The following is a 19,556-nucleotide window of genomic DNA, read 5'->3' as shown; positions in this document are numbered from 1 at the left end:
TGAGACCTTCTTGAATAATTAACGAGTGTGGCCTTGTGGGGAGATAGGGGTGGGGAGCTGCCCTGTCTGCCATCATCCAAATGAGCTCATAGTCCACACACTCTCCTCATTTGTGGATCTAGTCTGTGTGCTAGTCGGGTTATGGTGACACCATAACTCTCGAGGTGCCCGGCCCTGCATACTCTTAGCTCCACTGCCAGACCAGAGGGCAATGAATGAGAACCCCAGAGAAAAAAATGCTCAGAGATAAAGACTTGGACAATGGGTTACAGGCATGGCCATCACCAGTGTTGCTGTTCCTCCCTTGACTCTGTGGCATGGACATATGTGCATGTCTCTCTCCCTGCTCCTGGACATGCATAAGTTCTTCCTTTCTCATCCTCTGCCTTCCATAAGAGGAATCCTTCCTGGCAATCCCAGTGTGTGCTCTTGTGGCTGGGCTGGGTTTCCTTCATGCCTTAGTACTAAATGTGCTAATTCCTTGTGTGGTGTCCCTTATGAGACTAAGAGCTTGCCTTGGCCATAGTATCCATTCCCACACAGATAATGAGGGGCTGGCTTGTGGGGACTTTTCCTTCCCCTCATGGAGACTCTATGGAGACTGAAGACTTTGGTTCCAGTCTCTTGGCTCAAGGGCTTTGAGTGAGCATTGGAGGTATAGCATTTTAAATTGTTCATAGAAACCTAAGAGGAACATTACTGCCCCCATTCCGCATGGAGGGGAAAAGGGCCCTTAAGATCACCACTCCAGAGGCAGCCTGAGGTGGACCAGGAGAAGAGGGAGATGCTGGTCTCATGCCTGATGTCCCTGTTGTAGCCTCAGCTTCTAAGTCCAGCCCAGCCCCACACAGGACAAATTCCAGACCTTTTGCTCATATAGGCCCAGCTTCTCAAGGATGCTACTGGAATTTCAGCAACAATAATAAGATTAAAAAAAAAAAACCTAGCAGCATTACTGTAACAATTCTAATTCCTCTAATTTCTCTACACAACTATTTTGAATGGAAAATCAATTAAAAATTAAGCCAGAGGGTACTATTATCCTTCAAAAAGATAAATAGGTTTTAAAAAGTTGGAATCAACAACTCTTAATTATGAAATGAGTCACTAAATAGCACTATGGTATTTTTCAGAGGAAATTTCAAAGGGAAAAGTGGTCCAATTTTACTGCCTCTTCTATTAATGCTCTGGACTTCTTATCTAGAAAGAAGAAAAAAGATTTTTATAGCTCAGAGATGGTGAGGAAAATTCCTAAACTGTTGGCCCTGAGGGTTGGCTCTGACCACAGGAGGAGCCTCAGCAGATCTATTAGGTATGTGGGGAGCTGTGAGTGGGACTCTACTGGTCTGTCCCTCCTTCAAGCACCCAGCCTATATGCAGATACTTGTCCCTTTGCCTTACACTGTGCACAGAGACACAGAACAGTCACTCTGAGACTGATAGACTGGCCTTGGCCAAGCAAGGTGTCGGGCAGACAGCCATAGCACACCAACCCATAGGAACTGGAGAAGAACCCACTGGCCCTGCCACCTCACTCCCAAGACAGGATGTTAGGAACAGCAGGCAGGAAAAACAGAGGACTTGACTTGGGGAGGAGTAAGGACAAGGACATCAATCAGTTTTGCTTTCAGGTCCATGTACCCACCAGACCCTGCAGAGGCAATCCTGGTCAAGGAGATAGAAATGGGGCAGGAACATGGAGAAACAGGAACCTGGAAGGGGGTTGGGGGCAGTCCTGGCCAATGAGAAGAGAAGCTCTGGGGCCAAGAAGGCCAGAAGCAAGCAGCTAATGAGAAACCAAGATCAGAATCCAGAATCATCTAGAGTCAGCATATGACTAAAATACTTTTGTTTCAACTGATTCGACACTGCCAGTGGCTTATCCCAGGGGCTGCCAAAAGGAGCTGCCAGGAACATTTACACTCCTGGACAGAAGTAGTTTTCCCTTCTCTCAGTGCACATCCTGTTTAATGAGAAAACAATGGACTGAGAAGTCTCTTGGGGACAAGGATCTTCTAGGCCAGGCCAGCTCAGGAGCCCATCAGGATACCTGACCAGCAATGAGCTTGTGGTTGGAGGTATCTGAGCAAAACAGTCAGCTGGGATTCCATTGGCTCTGTGGTAAGCCCCTAGGTAAACACTTTCCTGCTCTACCAGCCAGGCAAGCTGTCTTCCAGTGAGCCACTGGACCTAGAGCTCAGAGAGGTAGCAGTATGGGGCCAGAGGTCTAAGTGGGCATCACATGAAGAGGTCGCTTATTTTGCTCAGGCTTAGCTATTCCTACATGTTGGAACATAAGGTTTGTGGAGGCCAAAGTAGTCTTCCTAGTCATATTGGATAGCTTTCATGGGCCCCATGGAGGCCTAGCTCAAGGGAAATCGGAATAAGTTAGTAGAGAGACCATGGCAACACAATGCTCTCTTTTCTTGTCCCATTCTGGGCCAGTGATTGTTTGTACTCTTACCCACTGTTCCACCATCAGCCATGCTGAGCTGGAGCCTGGGCAGTGGGACATGGTCTTCCTCATTATGAAAAAGCTTGCAGTCCAATCCTGGACATAGGGTATAATCCTCTATCTGGCCCTTCAACCCCCTTCTCTTGTGAGGGTCACAGATGAAAGGCAGGATGGGATCTCAGGTTCTTTCTGGGAAGGAAAGGTTCCCCATAAGCAGGGGAGATTGGCTTCTTTTATCAGGCAATGCTCACAGTAGCTGGAAATAGGAAGGCCAGCACAGGGCACTGGTCAGCCAGTCAGAGGGAATAGGCACCATTATCCTCATTCACTATACCAGTTAGTTCACTGAGTAAAAGTATTAAGGCCTGAGGCAGGGACTGCAAAGGGAGTATAGCCCCTCTTCAGCATTAGCTGTTAGAGCCAGTCCCACAACTGCTGCAAACGCAGCTCTCTACACTCCTTCTGGTTCCCATGTTCCCCATTGCCTCAGGACTTTGTCCTCAACAAAGCTCAAGGGAGCATGCCTGACTCAGATCTCTTACCTCTACCAGGTGGGGCGTTGGGTTGAAGCCACACAGGTTGCACACCTGGAGCTTGCAGGTGGTGCAGGTGTTATAGTTGGCTGGGCCCTTGCTGCCCACATTGAGCTCAGCTTGGCACAGTGGGCAGGTGGCCTTTTCCTTCGGCGTGGTCTTTGGCTTGGCAGTAGCTTTGGATGCTGCCTGATGTTCTGCTCTGCCATGCTTTGGACTGGTTGTTCCCCCAGTTTTCACCAGGGCTCCAGGCCCAGATCCAGGACTTGCTCTAGCCCCAGGCTCAGTTTTGGCTCCGGGTGCTGGCCCAGGCCCAGGCCATGAGCCTGGGGGTCTTGGGCCAGCCTCCTTGCTGGCATCACTGAAAACAATCTTGGGTGGTCCCTTATTGGGAGAAGGCTGGCTCTGGGGGTCAGCCTCGGGCTGCACAGACATGAGGGTGCTTGCCTGGGTCAGCAGTGATGCACCAAGCCCAAAGAGCTTCCCAGTGAGGCCCTCCTGGGTCTGCTCACCAGCACCAAGCCCAGAGGGCACTGTAGTGGCACTTTTGGCCAGAGCCTCTCCTGCAGATGGCCTGGGCTCAGCTGTAGAAGGCTTGGTGGGGAGAGGGGGCTGAGGAGACACCCTCCCCACCTCTGAAGAGGAAGCTGCTTGGGCAGGCCCCGGTGCTGAGGTGGCCCTGGATGTCTCAACCTGATGGAGGCCAGGCTGTGGTCCCCCAGGGCCACGAGATTTCTCTTGCTCTGGCTTCCCCAGTGGCTGTTTGGCTGGAGAATGGGCAGGAGACAGCGCTGGAGAGTGTAGCTGCTGCTGGCTTTTGGAGCGAGGTGCAGTGGTCATGTCCATTCCCAGAGCCCTCTGCATCTGACAGTTCAGACAGAGCCACTCCTTCACCTGAGAAGAGAAGCAGCACAGTCAGCATTGTGATCAGTATCAGTGGTGCTCATGGCCCAGGTCAGTGCAATCCCCATTTGCTTGGTTCTTAGCACTGAGGTGTGTTTGGGCTGCCAGGGGACAGGGTGGAGGCAGTTCCTGCCCTTTAGTTGCTACCAGGCACAGTGGCAGAGCAGAAGTAGTCCAACCCTCCCCATTCTACCATCAACCATCAACCCTCTGCCTGCCACCCTTCTGCTCCAGAGTCCTCCCTGTTGCCCAGAAGTTGTACCTCAGATTTGTGTGTACAGCATTCCATCTCTAAGTCCCAACTCACCAATCCAGGCTACCATCATCCTCCTGTGGGAGGGAGATCCCAGTAGCTTTGAATGGGTCACTCTCCTTCAGGCCATTCCATTACAGCGGTCAGAGTGACCTTTTAAAATATAAACTAGGAGGGAAGGCATGGTCTAGGAAAATGCCTGGTGCACAATGGGTATTTGATAAAAGTTTGCAAAATGAGTAAGTGGAGAGTGATAGGTAAGAGAGGGAGGCACAGGGGATTAGAAAGAAATCATGGTTCCTGTCCTGGAGAAGACAGATAAATAATGAAAAATCTGGAGAGTAGAATAAGTACGGAAAAGTAATGTGATAGTAAGTGACTAAGTAAAAATAAAACTTTTGTTTTTCTTAAGGAAGATGAATTTGTGTGTGTGTGTGTGTGTGTGTGTGTGTGTGTGTGTGTGTTTGGATGAGGATTGAACTCAGGGTCTAGGCAAGTGCTCTACAACTAAGCTATACTCCCAGCCCCAGAAAAGACAAAATTTTAAAGAAAATTGGATGATTTCTGCCTCCAAGACAATAACACATATTGCTAAACATGTAGTTTCCCTTTGCCATGAGCCAGTATAAGCAAAGACATGGGATTTACCACCAGGACCAATCAGAGCCTTCCATATCACCAATGTGGTAAATAAACAACAAGGGAGAGGAGCTTTTTTCTTTTTGTATTACTAGTCAGAAGATGTAGACTTGGAGTGGTCACAGCTTTATCTCCCAAAGTAAAGAGAGATACTAAGAATTAAATCAACAGACAGTGGGTGAAGCCAAGAAAAGGAGAAAGGAGCTGATCTGATGACTTTATTTACTTCCCTTAAATCTACACTTGGACTTAGTTACATGAGCTAATACTATTTTTTTCCCTCTCCAACAAATCTACTTGTAAATCGGAGCATACTCCTCTAAACAGTTTCTCATTATATTGCAGGATCTCTTTACCATGGCCCCATTAGCACCCTAGCCTTTCCTTCTCTCTGGCTTTTTTTCTCTTCATTTCCCCTTGGAGACCCACTGGGCCCCCTGCTTTGCCAAATGGTCCTTGGAGCTGCTCATTTCTGAGCCTTTGGCTCAGCTCACTGTGTAGGTCTCTCAGATCATGCATTACTTCCTTATCACTTCCCCCCATGGCCACACAATCTAGAATATACCCCAGGCATTCTCCATCACATCACCCAACTTTTTTCTTCATAGTGCTTCCTTTTTTCCCTAAATTATCTACTAATTTGTTTACTGAGTATCTCCTATCCCCCAAACCAGCCCTTGAGCCCAGGTGCTCTCAGGCCTGAGCATAGCGTGTGTTTCAGACCAGGGCTCATCCCAGAGAGGCTTACTTGTGGGATTAAGCCTGACAATTTAATGATATGGAGCACAGCTTCCACAGGGCTAAAGCCACCAGATTTGGTGCCTTGATGAGCTGAAGCTGGAAGCCAAGGATGTTCCCCTGTCTGTAGTTGCAGCCAAAGGTTCTGAATCTGAATGTGCCCTAGTAGCAGTCACCATACACACACACAAATCCAGTCCTGTCTTTGGGAGAGAAGGCCCCTTCTGTTTACTGTCAGGTGTGCTCCAGCCCTGCTTTCTGCCACTAGGCCATAGGGTTGCTATGCTGCTGCTGCTCTGGGCTGACTTGCCAGGTGGGGAGTCTGGGCTCAGGCATTCTGCCCAACAGTCCAGAAGAAGTACCTAAGAGCTGCACTTTGGAGATCATCCCCTAGTGTTAAGCACCATAGACAGCATGATCACAGGCATTCTCTCATTTTGTTCTCAAAGTAGAGAAAAACAAGGGCTGAGATGACTTAATAACATGCTCTTGTGGCTACCAGGCCAGCAAGTGTTGCTGCTGAATAGATTGACCCTGACAGCTCTGACAGCTCTTGGTCCCCTGACTGGGCATTTTGCAGTCCCACCTCTCCTAAAGGCCACTTGGCTTCATGTAGGCCAAGTCAGGGGTCTACAAGTTGCACCTGAAAGCACTGTCAGAGCCTCCCAAAGACCAAGCCTGGTTTTAGAAACTCTAAGAACATTGGGATGGGAAGCAAACTTCCAGCTGGTAACTGCTAACTCACCATGTGCTTTTTAGGACTCAAGAATGTTTTGACTATGTTGGGGCAGAGAAAGCCACAGATAAAACATTTCAGTCCCCAGAAGCCAGTCTAAAGACCCCTCTAGAAAATTCATTCTGCATGAAGAAAGGATTGCTCCCATCAAAGGTCGAGTTCCTGGGCTGGGGTTGTGGTTCAGTGTTACAGCACTTTTCTGACATGTGTGAGGCACTGGGTTCAAGTCTCAGCACCACATATAAATAAATGAATAAAATAAAGGTCCATCAACAACTAAAAATAATTTTTTTAAAAAGTTCGAGTTCCCATCAGGCCTATAATTCCAGCTACTTGGAAGGCTGAGGCAGGAGGATTGTAAGTTTAAAGTCAACTTTGACAATTTTTAGGAAGATTTTGAGTCAAAATATAAAATAAAAAGAGCTAGGATAGGGACTTGGGCTGTAGCTCAGTGGTAGAGCACTTGCCTTGCACATGTGAGGCACTGGGTTCAATCCTCAGCACTACATAAAAATAAATAAAACTATTATGTTCATCTATAACTAAAAATATATTTTAAAAAGAATGGGGGCTAGAGAGGGTGTAGTTCAGAGGTAAAGTATCCTCGGGTTCAATCCCCACTACTAAAAAAAAGGACTTTCTAAGTGCAGTCCACTCTGCTTCTCTCTCTCTCTCTCTCTCTCTCTCTCTCTCTCTCTCTCTCGTGTGTGTGTGTGTGTGTATGTGTGTGTTTGGATGAGTGCACACACGCGCACAGCCTTGTGCATACTAAGTATGCACTCTGCCACTGAGCTACATCCCTAGTCCCTCTGCTTATCTTGAGAGGAACTCTGGGAGGGTTATTTTCCCTCAGCCACTGGCCCAGGGTAGCAGCCAAAAACTCAGTTCCTGCAGTGGGTGCTCAGCCACACCCAAGGTCCCATTTCTGTAATGCACCTGGGCGCTGCAGCATGATGTAAGGCAAGACTTCCTAAGGAAGGGGGACCTGGGAGGTAAGTCTCCTTGTCTTGGGACTTTGGGGTGACTCTCCCTTGGGTCATGGACAGGGCTGAACAAAGGTATGTGCTAAAACTCCCAGACTTATCACTAGAAACTTTCTTTCCCCAGCAATCCCCACCCCCAACCCCCATCACCTAGGTTGTGTCACAGGCATCTCACCTAAAATAGAAGCTCTTTGAGAAATGGCTGCAACGCCCCTCAGTGACTCATCTCCCAGATGGGCACAGCTATTTCTATCCAACCTCTTCCAGACGGTAAGGAGCCTTGACTATGTCCTCCCCCAGCCCTTCCCAGGCTCAGGCCCAGGCAGATAGGCCCAGCACACAAGCCCTTCTGAGGAGGACATTGGCTGAGGGAGCTCTCTGAACTCACATGACCTCCCTTTCTTTGTTTCCCCCTGTGAGTCCCTAGGAGTTTACTGGAAGGGGCCCACCATCAGTCTCTTTTTCCTTATTTCAAGATCCCTTACCCCCATCCTAGGGGGATAGAGAGAGATGATATGCAGGCTGGGTATATAAATGGACAGTCCTATGGCAGATTTCCCTGGCCTTGGGACCAGTAACAGTTACAGCCTTCCTTAGTTTTATACAGTGAGACATCCTGTGGCTCCTAGGCACCTTCCAAGCTGGCTGTCTCTCCAATCAGAGGGACTAACCAGCATGACAAAAAACCTCTTAGAGTTCTGCTGTCCTGACGTGGCACTTGGCCAGAAGCTTTGTGGGCCTTATGCCTAATTTCCCAGGACCCAGAGGTGGAGCTAGGGGTATTTTCCTGAGCTATACTGATGTGGATGGCTCTCACAGACAGTAGCTGTTATCATGCCAGCAGGACTGCAAATTTGGAGCTAGCCTTGACAACTTTTAGTGAGTCCCTGTCTCAAAATATAAAATAAAAAGGGCTGGGGGTGTAGCTCAGTGATAAAGTAGCCTTTTTAATGCTAGTATCGTCAAAAAGAAGCAAAAAGTGGAACTTCCCAAGGACAGTTCATTCTGCTTATCTGTGTGTGCACATGAACACACACACAGACACATATATAGATAAGAAGAATGAATTGCCCTTGGGAAGTCAGAGCCTTGTTCCTATCCCACCACCTCAGTGGGCTGGCAGGAACCTTAATGGAGGACTAGGGTTAGTCCAGTAGGGGCCTGGGTGGCAATAAGGATGGGAAAGCTCTGTGTGATATACAGGGTCAAGAGGTGTCCTAGGAGGCAGAAGAAGCAGAAGCCATGTGAATGTGACTTATGTGGCCCTACTTAAGTAGTGTCCCTGCCCACTCTGCAAAGAGCCTTCTGGAGTTTGGAAAGGCTGGGTCCAGTGGGCTCTGTGGCTCTGAGAGAACTTTCTCCTGGAGAAGAGTCTTTCTTATTCCCAGTTGCTCCCTCAGTCAAACTAATTTTTTAAAAATTTATTTATTTTTTAGTTGTAATTGCACACAATACCTCTATTTGTATGTGGTGCTGAGGATCGAACCCAGGGCCTCGCACATGCTAGGAGAGTGCTCTACCACTGAGCCACAACTCCAGACCCCTCAGTCAAACTATTTAATACACAGAAGGTCAGCTAAGGAGTCCCCCAATGGACCAGAAGTTAGGGACCAGGCCAGGGACTCTGTAAACCTGAAGATGAATGAGCAGCCATGAGTAATTTCTGCAGTGGTCACTCCCTTCTGTTCTTTCCATTAGGCTTTGAGGCAGGGAGGAGAGTAGACACAGTACTGGGAAGGATTCTATATCTTCCCTCCTGGCAGGGACACTTGCAGCTTCAGACAGTGGGATTCAGCTTCACTTGCCATATCTGGACAGGATGCTCCCAGGGTAGAGTCTTTTTCACTGTCAGAAGGCTACTAGAAACTTCTGAAAGCCCCAGCAGTAACAAGTTATTTTCCCACTCCCTCCCTCCTGCTCCTACCAGCAAGGAAGGAGTATTGCCGATATACATCACTCAGCCTTCCTTCTTGTGAAGAACAGCAGCTTACCTCTGAGCCCCAGCCCTCCCTGGGAGAGCAGGCATTCAGTATGTCAGATCACTCAGCACTGACATCACACTTGATGCCACATTCATGCTTTCCATTTTGGTACAAGTTGAAACATCGCAGAAACAGCTCATAAAGGAACCTTCCCTGCTAGTGCCTAATCCAGAGGCTCCTGGGAGGACTCTGCTGGCCAGTATGATTCCATGTCCTTCTGGACTATGAGTCATTGGCCAGGTCTCAACAGATTGCATAACCCCCCCACCCCCCCCACCATCCCCTGTGGCCCCTGAAAACTAGGGCAGGCCAGAGGAAATGACTGGACCCTCAAACTCCCAAAGCCCTGGACACATCACCCTGTACCTGCTGTCTCACCTCACAAATAATTTGCTTTACCTATCAGCTGCCTGATCTCAGACATGTAGCAAGCACCACAAGTAACCTTCTTAAAGGGCGAGGACACATTCATCCAGAGCTGTACTAGCTGGGCATGGCCTGTGTCAATCCAGGGCCCTGAGGGAGACCTTAGAAACCTGCCCCATCTCTGAGGCTAGGTATTGTGCAGTGGGGTGAAACCTAATTGCTTCATGAGGCTGGAAGGCCTCATTGGTCTGGAATTCCACAAAGGGAGACTCTTCATCCATTTACTGGTCTCTGGTCACATCTGCCTCTCTACCTTCCCATATTCCTCAACTCCTTCTACACTGCTCTGGACAGCCTCTGCTCTCACCCAGCCTCTCCACTACGCCAAGTAATACACCCTGTTCAGGATCAGCCAACTTCCCCACACCTTCCCCATACATGCTCCTCTTGGTGCCTAGTCCCACTATCCAGAGGCTACACTGCCTGGACTTATCTCAACCTCTCTTTAAAATTCTGGGAACACTTAGCTGTGCTATCCTACCCTGCCCTTCTCCCCTCTTGGCTTCTGTTTCCCTTCCGACCCCTTCATTCTGGCCTCTCCTTCTCAGAAGTCCTTGGCCTTTTTCTCCCAGGCTTCCACTGAACCTACTCACATTGTTACTGCAGATGACCCACAACCCTCATAGGGCTGACCCACCTGATTACCTTCTCAAAACTCACTGAATGGTATATTTAAGCTCTGTACATTTCATTATATGCAAGATTTATCTAAAAAACAACCTTAAATGAAAACTGAACTCCAGCTAATGTGATATGCTTATTGAAGTAGTTGGTGGGAAGTATACTGATATCTAAAAAATACTTCAAAATTCAACAAAAAGATAAAATGGAGACAGAGGATATGATAAAACCAAAAGAGTAATGAGTTAACTATATATGGATGTGGTAGATTTGTGGGTATTCCTTGTATAATATTTTCAACTTCTCTGTAGGTTTAAATTTTTTTTTTTAATAATTTGATGTTGGGGGTGGGGGGAAAGTCCACCTGATTATACTGTGTTGTTTTAAAAGCAAGGCATTGAGAGCTCTTCTGATGAGCTCCTGGTATCTTTGTTGCTGAATTATAGGACCTCTCTCTTTATTCTGGATATCAATCCTTTATTAGATATATAATTTATAAACATTCTCTCCCAATCTGTGGGTTTCCTTTCTACTTTTTTTGGGCGGGGGGTACTGGGAATTGAACCCAGGGGCACTTAACCACTGAACCACATCCCTAGACCTTTTTTGAATTTAAAAAAAAATTTTTTTAGATGTAGATGGACACAATACCTTTGTTTTGTTTATTTATTTTTTTATGTGGTGCTAAGGATTAAACCCAGTGCCTCACACATGTTAGGTGAGCGTTCTACCACTGAGCCACAACCCCAGCCCCCCTGTTTTGTATTTTATTTAGAGACAGGTCTCACTGAGTTGCTTAGGGCCTCACTAAGTTGCTGAGGCTGGCTTTGAATTCATAATCCTCCTGCTTCAGCCTCCCAAGCCACTAGGATTACAGGTGTGCACCATCATGTCTGGCCTCTTTTTTTTTTTTTTAGTTGTAGATGGATATAATACTTTTATTTTATTTATTTATTTTTATGTGGTGCTGAGGATCGAACCCAGTGCCTCACACGTGCAAGGCAAGCGCTCTACCACTGAGCCGCAACCCCAGTCCTGCCCAGCCTCTTTTCTACTTCTGATACACAAACATTTTAAATTTTTACAAAGTCCTGTGCTAGAGTTGTGACTCAGTGGCAGAATGCTCGCCTAGCACGTGCGAGGACCTGGGTTCGATCCTTAGCACCGCATAAAAATAAATAAATAAAATGAAGGTACTGTGTCCAACTACAACCAAAAAATAAATTTATTTTTTATTTATTTTTTTTAATTTTTAATATTTATTTTTTTTTTTTTAGTTCTCGGCGGACACAACATCTTTGTTGGTATGTGGTGCTGAGGATCGAACCCGGGTCGCACGCATGCCAGGCGAGCGCGCTACCGCTTGAGCCACATCCCCAGCCCCAAAAAATAAATTTAAAAAAGCTTTTTACAAAGTTCTATTTGTCTATTTTTCTTTTATTGCCTGTTCCTTTGATGTCATATCCAAGAAATCCATGCACAATCCAATGTCATAAAGTTTTTCCTTATGTTTTCTTCTAAGAACTTTTAGTTCAGCTCTTATGTTTAGATTTTTGGTTCATTTGGAATTTTTATATATAGTTGGTATAAAGTAAGGGCCAAATTTTATTCTTTTGCTTGTGGGTTTCCAGCTTTTCCAGAGCCTTTTGTGTTTCCCTGTTGAAAGATCATGATACTCATGTCAAAATCATTTGATCATATATGTGAGGCTTATTTCTTTTTTTTTTTTAAATGAAGAGGGTGTGGAAAGTTATGGGAAGTATTTAAATTTTTTTTTAGAGAGAGTGAGAGAGAGAGAGAGAGAGAATTTTTTTTTTTAATATTTATTTTTTAGTTCTCGGGGGACACAACATCTTTGTTGGTATGTGGTGCTGAGGATCGAACCCGGGCCGCATGCATGCCAGGCGAGCGCGCTACTGCTTGAGCCACATCCCCAGCCCCTATGTGAGGCTTATTTCTATATTCTATAGTGTATTCCATTGATCTGTATGTCTGTCTTTTTTTTTTTTTAGTTGTGGGTAGACACAATACCTTTATTTATTTATTTATTTTTTATGTGGTGCTAAGGATCAAACCCAGTGCCTCACATGTACCAGGCAAGTACTCTACCACTGAGCCACAACCCCAGCCCTGTAGGTCTGTCTTTATGTCAGTATCACACTCTTGATTACTATAGCTTTGTAGTAAGTTTTGAATTAGGATGAGTGAGTCCTTTAACTTTGTTCTTTTTTAAGATTATTTCGAGGGCTGGGGATGTGGCTCAAGCGGTAGTGCGCTCGCCTGGCATGCGTGCGGCCCGGGTTCGATCCTCAGCACCACATACAAACAAAGATGTTGTGCCTGCCGAAAACTGAAAAATAAATTTTTAAAAAAGCGATTATTTTGGCTATTTGAAGGTCCCATCAGAGTGGTGGTTTTAAATACACATCTGATCTCTTTTTACTGCCACTTTAAAAAACCCTTGAGATGGCATCTGGAGACCTCAGCAGATCCAGAAGAATCTGCATGTCCTCTGGTCCTGGTTTATAGCATCTCAGCTATCCTAGACCTGGCTCTACAGTCTAATGGCCCCTCCTTGGAGAAACACCCAAGAGTCTCCTCTCAATATTGCACCAACTCACCCCCTCTTAGACCTCCCCAGGCGTGGCTGTGTGTTCGCTTATGTGGTTACTGGTGGAAGGGCTGCCTCCTGCACTGGCCTGAAGTTTCCACACAGCTGAGCAGCATGTCTGCTTCACTTCTGCCTATTTCTCCTGTGTCAAGACATTTCCTGGCTTATCAAAAGGACTCAAAAGGCATTTGTGGAGGGAGGTACAAGTAGGAGAAAGGCTGGACAGAAGAAATAGCAAAACCAAGAGGTTACCAGCCTGTGAGGCACTGGGTTCGATCCTCAGCACCACATAAATAAAATAAAGGTATTGTGTCCATCTTAACAAAAAAATGTTACCAGCCCCAAAATGGTTGCTTTACTAAGATTTTCTTATCCTATGCTTCCTTCTGCCTCTGGCTTTTTCTCTCTCACCTCCCTATACTGCCTTTTCCTTTTTGTGCCTTCTTCCTTTTCTTTCCACCCATACTTTATTTACTTATTACTCTACTATCTTCATTCCGTTTTCATTGTCTTTCCTTTGCTCTCACATATAAAAACAAGAGTTTTAGGAATAAACTTTCATATTTTTTGTTCTGAATTAATTCCACATTCATTCTCATTTGAATATATAGCCTCTTTTACAGCTACAAAGCAGAGTTTCATGCCTGATGGTTCTACTCACCAAACTACTCCATCATAGTTGTCTTTTTCACATATTCCCAGTGGCTCTAGCCTCACCTGATAGTAGTTCAAGCAAATAGCCCAAGGTCCTGTCTCTTGGGAACATAGTCAGCCTGGGGACACATATAAAGGCATAAACTAGCATCAAGGATACCTGTCTCAGGGCTAGCTGAGGTTTTGAGGGCATTTCCCTATTGACTGAAAATTTGTTTGGGTCAAAGTGGCTACTCTAAGGCAAACTGCCTAAAGATTAGACATAAAGTGGGTCAAAAGCTTCTTGAAGGGCCTGCCACCTGGAGGTCCACTCCCATTTTATTTGGGGGAAGGGAAGGGAAGGTTGGGTACAAGTACAGATACCTCCACCTGGGAAGATAAGGAAAAGGACAAATTTGTCTCAACACACTGCAGGTCCCACATCCTTCTAACACCTGCTCCTCAATCTTCAGTGGTCCAAGTAGCAGTGTGGCCAGGAAGGGGCAGAGGAAATCTGTGATGAACTCAAAGCACCACCCCCAGGCCATCTGGTACACTGTCCCTTGCTGGAAAGGAGTAGGATGCTGGCAGTAGAGAGAAAGGCACATAGCCATGTGTTGGCTCTCTTCTTTCTCCATACCACTCAGCTTGGATAATTGTCTCTGCTGGAAGCTTACCATGAGGGTAGAGGTAGGAAGCACGGTGGGTTAAACATCCCTGGCATGGTCTCAGTGGAGTCCAAACCTTGGAACAGGTTAGGGAAGACTCTAGTAGTTTTCTTAGAGGGGCTTGTAAGTCTGACTAGAGCAAGAGGCATGGGAACAGATGGACTGCTGGACATGGCAGGTTGGGGATGCTGCCTGCCACTGGGGCAAAGCATGAGTCTCCCAGATACAGACTGTGGGCCCCCTTCATGTAGCGCTCTGAGAGGATTCAGCCTAGATATACAAGCAGCCATATCTTTGCACACAGTACTCATTCCTAGGTTGCTGCTCTGAGGGCAAGAACAGACTCATCTAGGAGTCCCATACTGGGATGTGCTGTGGGTGGCTCTGAGACAGGAGGCTCTGAGGCCAACACAAGTGGGCTGTGCTAACCCTAGGTCTCTGCTCACAGTCTCCTGCAGCTCACTCCCAGCCCACTACCTACCCCACCTCGCCTTCCCATCCTCTGCCCAGCTGGTGTTTGCCCACGCCTTATCTCCTACCCCCAGCTACCAGAATAGAGTTCTGACAACAGCAGCAAGAGCCTACTTCCTGGTGCAAAAAGGAGTGGCTGGCCCAAATATAATTCTCTGAAGACTGGAGAAGTGGACTAGAAGGCCTGAACTGGCAAAGGGCATCAGCAAAGCTACTGAGGCCAGTCCTTGGATTTCTGTTTTTCCTTCAGAGAATTCTGATATTCAGGAATACAAGTACTTGCTCAAACCCCACATGAGAAACAGAATAGGAGAACTTTGCCTGCTCCTTCCTTATCACTGGGCACTGAATAATAACACCTCTGGCCTCCTGATGTCAGAGGGAGGTCCCTTGTGAGTGATAAGAAATGTGCAGATTCCCAAAAGAAACTCCCTAGTCTTTTGCTGCGTGGTTTCAAAGAGGTGAAATTATTTACCTGCCTGAGCTACCAGAATTGGAGAAATCCAGAAAGACACAGGTTCCACCAAGAAAAATGGCTGGCTCAGCTCCATTAGTTACAGACCAGCCTCAGCCACCTGGGTGACAGTGGGCCATGGATGGGAGAACATGAAAGAAAACTGGAGACCGAGCCATTGATTCTGGGTTGCCAGCTCTTTTGCTCCAGAATGATCCAGAATAAGCCAAGACTTCCTAAGACCCAAAGTTCCTTTGGCTGTAAATAGGGAGCATGCTCTGAGCTCCTTCCCCAATTTCTATGCAGTCTTTGTGTGTGGGGAGGGGGTACTAGGGATTGAACCCAGGGGCACTCTACCACTGAGATATAACCCCAGTCCTTTTTATTTTTTATTTTGAGATAAGATCTCACTAAGTTGCCAAGGCAGGCCTGGAACTTGGGATCCTCTTGCCTCAGGCTTCCCAGTAGCTGAGATTATAGGTATGCATCACCACACCTGGCTAACATGAAGTCTTTTTTTTTTACATTTATTTTTCAGTTGTAGTTAGACACAATAGCTCTATTTCCTTTATTTATTTTTATGTGGTTCTGAGGATTGAATTCAGGGCCATGTACGTGTGAGGTGAGTGCTCCACCGCTAAGCCACAAACTCAACCCCTACCATGCAGTCTTAATGTGCTTCGTTCACTCAGAAACCCATCAAAATACATGGCAGACCTCCTCCTCTCTGCAGAGGTTCAAGAACCTGCCAATCTTGGCACAGACACAATAGTGAGCATCATGTCTGTAAGAGTATAGCAGCCAACCAACAGCCTTCGAGCTGACAGAAGAAGCTTGGGCCTACAGGCCAGGAAAACAGTAATTCCAGGTTGTCGACACTGCTTTTAGCCAGATTGGCTGTTTACCTGTGGGTAGTTCTCATCTCCATACTTGGTCTCCTGTTTCTATAGTACCTCCTAAAGTAACAAGACCCTGATAGCTGCCATGAGATATAAGAATGCTGAGTCATGGTGACCATTGCCTAGTAGTGCCAGGTTCTTGCCCTGCATTCTACTCACTGATCTCCATACAGCAATTCACACAACAGTTATTTAATTTATGTACTTTTTTTTTTCCCCAGCACTGGTGATAGAATCCAGCACTTGGAAGGCAAGTGCTCTATCACTGAGCTACATCCCCAGGTCTTACAAAATAGTTCTATCCTACTCCTGATCTATACAGCAATATGAGTCACACACTAGTGAGTGAGCCTCTGCTTGTAACACATATAAGAAACACTCCATTTTCCATGGTTACATATCCAAAGACCCAAAAGGAACTTCATTAGTGGTCTCAGAAAGGTTGTGAAACCCTCCATGCCACTTGTATGGCCCTCATTTCTCCCTGGAACTGCTAGGTATCTCCCTCTATACAGTGGAAAGCAGAGTATCCTGCTGGACAAAGAACCCAAGCTGCCAGGTCTCCTCAACTAGGGCTTAGCATTCCCTTACTAACAGTTCTAGGTATACTCCCCACCCCAGATAGGGTCTACATGATGCACCCCTATGGATAGCATCTGCGGTGCCTGTGTGCTGGAGCTGGCAGTGCCCTACCCTTTTCTACTCCAGTTGGGCCCTCCTAAAAAGTAATTTCAAAGTGGGTGATGTAGTTGATTTCTTGAAAAAGCTGATCGCTCTGATCCCCTGCCACCCAGGTGCATCTGACTTCAGAATCAATCCCTTATACATGCACAGAACCTCAGGCCAGATGAGAGCTCAGTCCAGAGACACCAGGGCAATCCTAGAAAAGCCTTCTTGGTTGACATAATATCAAGTTAAAGTGTCCAAAATAGATATAATGCCCAGGACAGATCTAACAGCATGTATGTGAGCAAAACCTGCAAATTTGTTTTCTCATCACATGACGAGGGAGCTGAGTCTGCTCTTAGCAGATAAAGGGCAACTTCACTGCCTTGCAAATTATACTTTGCTGCGCCTCAGGAAAATGTGCAAGCAGAGTTTTCCTTGACAGGAACACCACTGAAAGCCAACTCTGGAAACATAAAAGTGTGCCTGGAGACCATGACAGAATAGGGCATCTACCAGGTGTGAACATGAAGAATGAACTAAGTCAGCATTTCCTAAACTAAATACCATGAAACAGCAGCCCCTAAAAGGCTCTGTGAAAACAAGTCTGGGAACGGTTGCCAACTTTAGCTCTGTTATGGAGCTCCTAAAGTCCCTGAGGATGCTAAAGCCTTAAGAAATCTCACAGTAAAGAACGATTTCATTTGTCCAGCCCAGGATTTGCTTGAATTACTTGACTGAGAACTGTGAATCTGAAGTAAGTTGGAGCACTCTTTTTCTCCTGGCCGTGAGTCTTGGTTTCCTCCCAGTACAACAAGGCAGATGGACTGAGTATCTCCATGGTCCTCCTACTCAGCTGTTTTTCCAGGCACAGCCAAAAGTTGGCTCCCTTCCCACCTCACTGAAGGTGCTGGGTTTCGGGGAGCCTGGAGACAGAGGCTGTGGTATGGTGAGGGATGGGATGCTCACCAGGAGATTTGTGCCACCCTGTTTGGCTGTCTCTTGAACTCCACCCACTCCATCAGGGGCTGTGGCACAAGTGAGCATCTCAGGGTATCTGGAACACAGAGGGGTGAGGCCAGCAAAAGGAGGGGTTCCTCACAGGGGCATGGGTCACCTGCCAAGCCTCCCTGTTTCTGTGAGAACATGTGCTTCTTGCTTCTTGCTGGTGGGAACACACAGGTGAGCTTCGTTAGCCTTAATCACATTGTTCTCAATACTGAACAGCAAACACTTACCTAACTTATCACTGCAGGGATGGGCCTGTTTCTAATCACAGATGCAATAATCACGAACATGCACGCCTCCTCAGGAAGCCTCCATACTCCAGGAGCAACTCCAAATGTACTGAATCATCTCCCCACACCAACAGCTCCTTCCTTGGAACCTCGCACTTATCTCTCACAAACCACACATCCCACACCCACAGCACCTCATGACATATATAGAGCCTGACCTGTGAACAATTATTCTCACTCAGCCCCCCTCTCACATGGTCCAAATGGTTCCAGTTGCTGAAAATCCCAGAGGTGCTCATGCGGATGCCTGCAGTTAGCCACTCTCTATCCTGTCCAAGGGCAAAGACTTGCAGGGAAAATCAGAGAATTCTATGGGTTACATCAGATAATTGATAGGAAGCCAGCAAACCTACTCAGTTCATTTCAAAGGGATGGCCCCAGCTCAGTTGATACATTGGAGCACCCAAGCCCCCAGGTCATGAATGAGAGTTTCCAAGGGATTTGCAAGGCATCCTACAGAAATGCAGAGTCTTGAACAAAGCAAGGATAAGTCTGTGGACCTAGAGTCCTCCAGGGGGAAAAAAAAAGAGGCCAAACTCTCAGAAAAGATCCTACAGTAACCTCTTGGTGAGAGTACAATGACATCCTTTGTGAAGGCTTGTCCCCTCCAGCCTTCATTTCCACTCTGGGAATGGGTATTTGCTCTACTACCTCAGGCTCCCTGATAATTGGAACTGAAGTCCAGAGGAGGAGCTTCCCAGAGCCCAGCTGGAAGGCAGTTTCCTGCCTCCCTTAAAAGCTGGCTCCCCTCATCAGCATCCACCTCCAGGCCTGCTGTTAAGGAGAAAAACAGGCCCAGGGCCAGGACTATTGCCTCTCTTTGGGTTCTCCAGCTGCTTATAGCCTTTTCCAAATGAGCAACCAATGGATGAAGTTGCCCATAAGATGGTCTTTGGTCTTTTCCAAGGGCATTTTTACAGACTGAACTTGGACCAAATAAGAAAGCACCTTCTACTCTAGGACTCTGCTCACACTTTCAGGGTGTAGAGATCCCTCATAAGATATAGGACCAGGTTTTTTTCTCTGCTGCCACATCTTGGAGCCAGGACCACCCCTCGCCAGTCAGGAGAACAAATATGCTGATGCTGAGGGAAATAACCAGGAAAAGATAGTTGGCGAAAGAGAGGAAGGGAATCAGGGAAGGCATCATAATGAGATGTGGGTAGGTGGGGAGCCGGCGCAGTGGTTACCTGGGTGAGATGAGGGTTAGGGTTGAACCCACACTGGTTGCAGACCTTGTTGTGACACTGGGTGCAGGTGTTGAAGTTTGGCTGGCTGGGGGTCGACGTGAGGTCCGAGGTCTTGCATATAGGGCACAAGGTGCTGCTGGGAAGGGGGGCAATCTGGGGGACGGAGTAGGGTGATGTAGGAGTGCTGCCTCTGTCCGGTGACACTGAGGGGGACCGCCCGGATCTCTGCGTCCTGCTGTCTACCTGCAGCGTCCTGCTGGGACCATCAACCTCCTGTGCCTTTGTCTCCCGGGGGCTCTCATGGCCAGGAGTAGTAGCAGAAGCTTGCTTTGGGGTTGGGGAAGCTGCTCTCTGGCTACCCAGGGGCTCCTTGGGGTCCAGTCTCCGGGAAACACTG

At 47.1% G+C, this 19,556-nt stretch overlaps 1 protein-coding gene across 2 annotated transcripts in view; it reads right to left on the bottom strand.

Moving 5' to 3' along the window:
* The window catches only part of Bsn (bassoon presynaptic cytomatrix protein), a 104,949-nt gene that overhangs the window by 25,924 nt on the left and 59,469 nt on the right, over positions 1-19,556 (bottom strand). For both annotated transcript variants that reach the window (XM_078043186.1, XM_021727469.3), the window contains exons 2-3: positions 19,160-19,553; positions 2,998-3,882 (exon numbers count right to left, since the gene is read on the bottom strand). In XM_078043186.1, coding sequence (XP_077899312.1) covers positions 2,998-3,882; positions 19,160-19,553 — 1,279 coding nt within the window. The remainder of the gene's footprint in view (positions 1-2,997; positions 3,883-19,159; positions 19,554-19,556) is intronic.

The sequence above is a fragment of the Ictidomys tridecemlineatus genome, chromosome 3 (assembly GCF_052094955.1).
Source record: "Ictidomys tridecemlineatus isolate mIctTri1 chromosome 3, mIctTri1.hap1, whole genome shotgun sequence".
Classification (NCBI taxonomy): Eukaryota; Metazoa; Chordata; class Mammalia; order Rodentia; family Sciuridae; genus Ictidomys; species Ictidomys tridecemlineatus.
The sequence above is the reverse complement of the archived record's forward strand: the minus strand, read 5'-3'. Positions and strand labels throughout refer to the sequence as shown.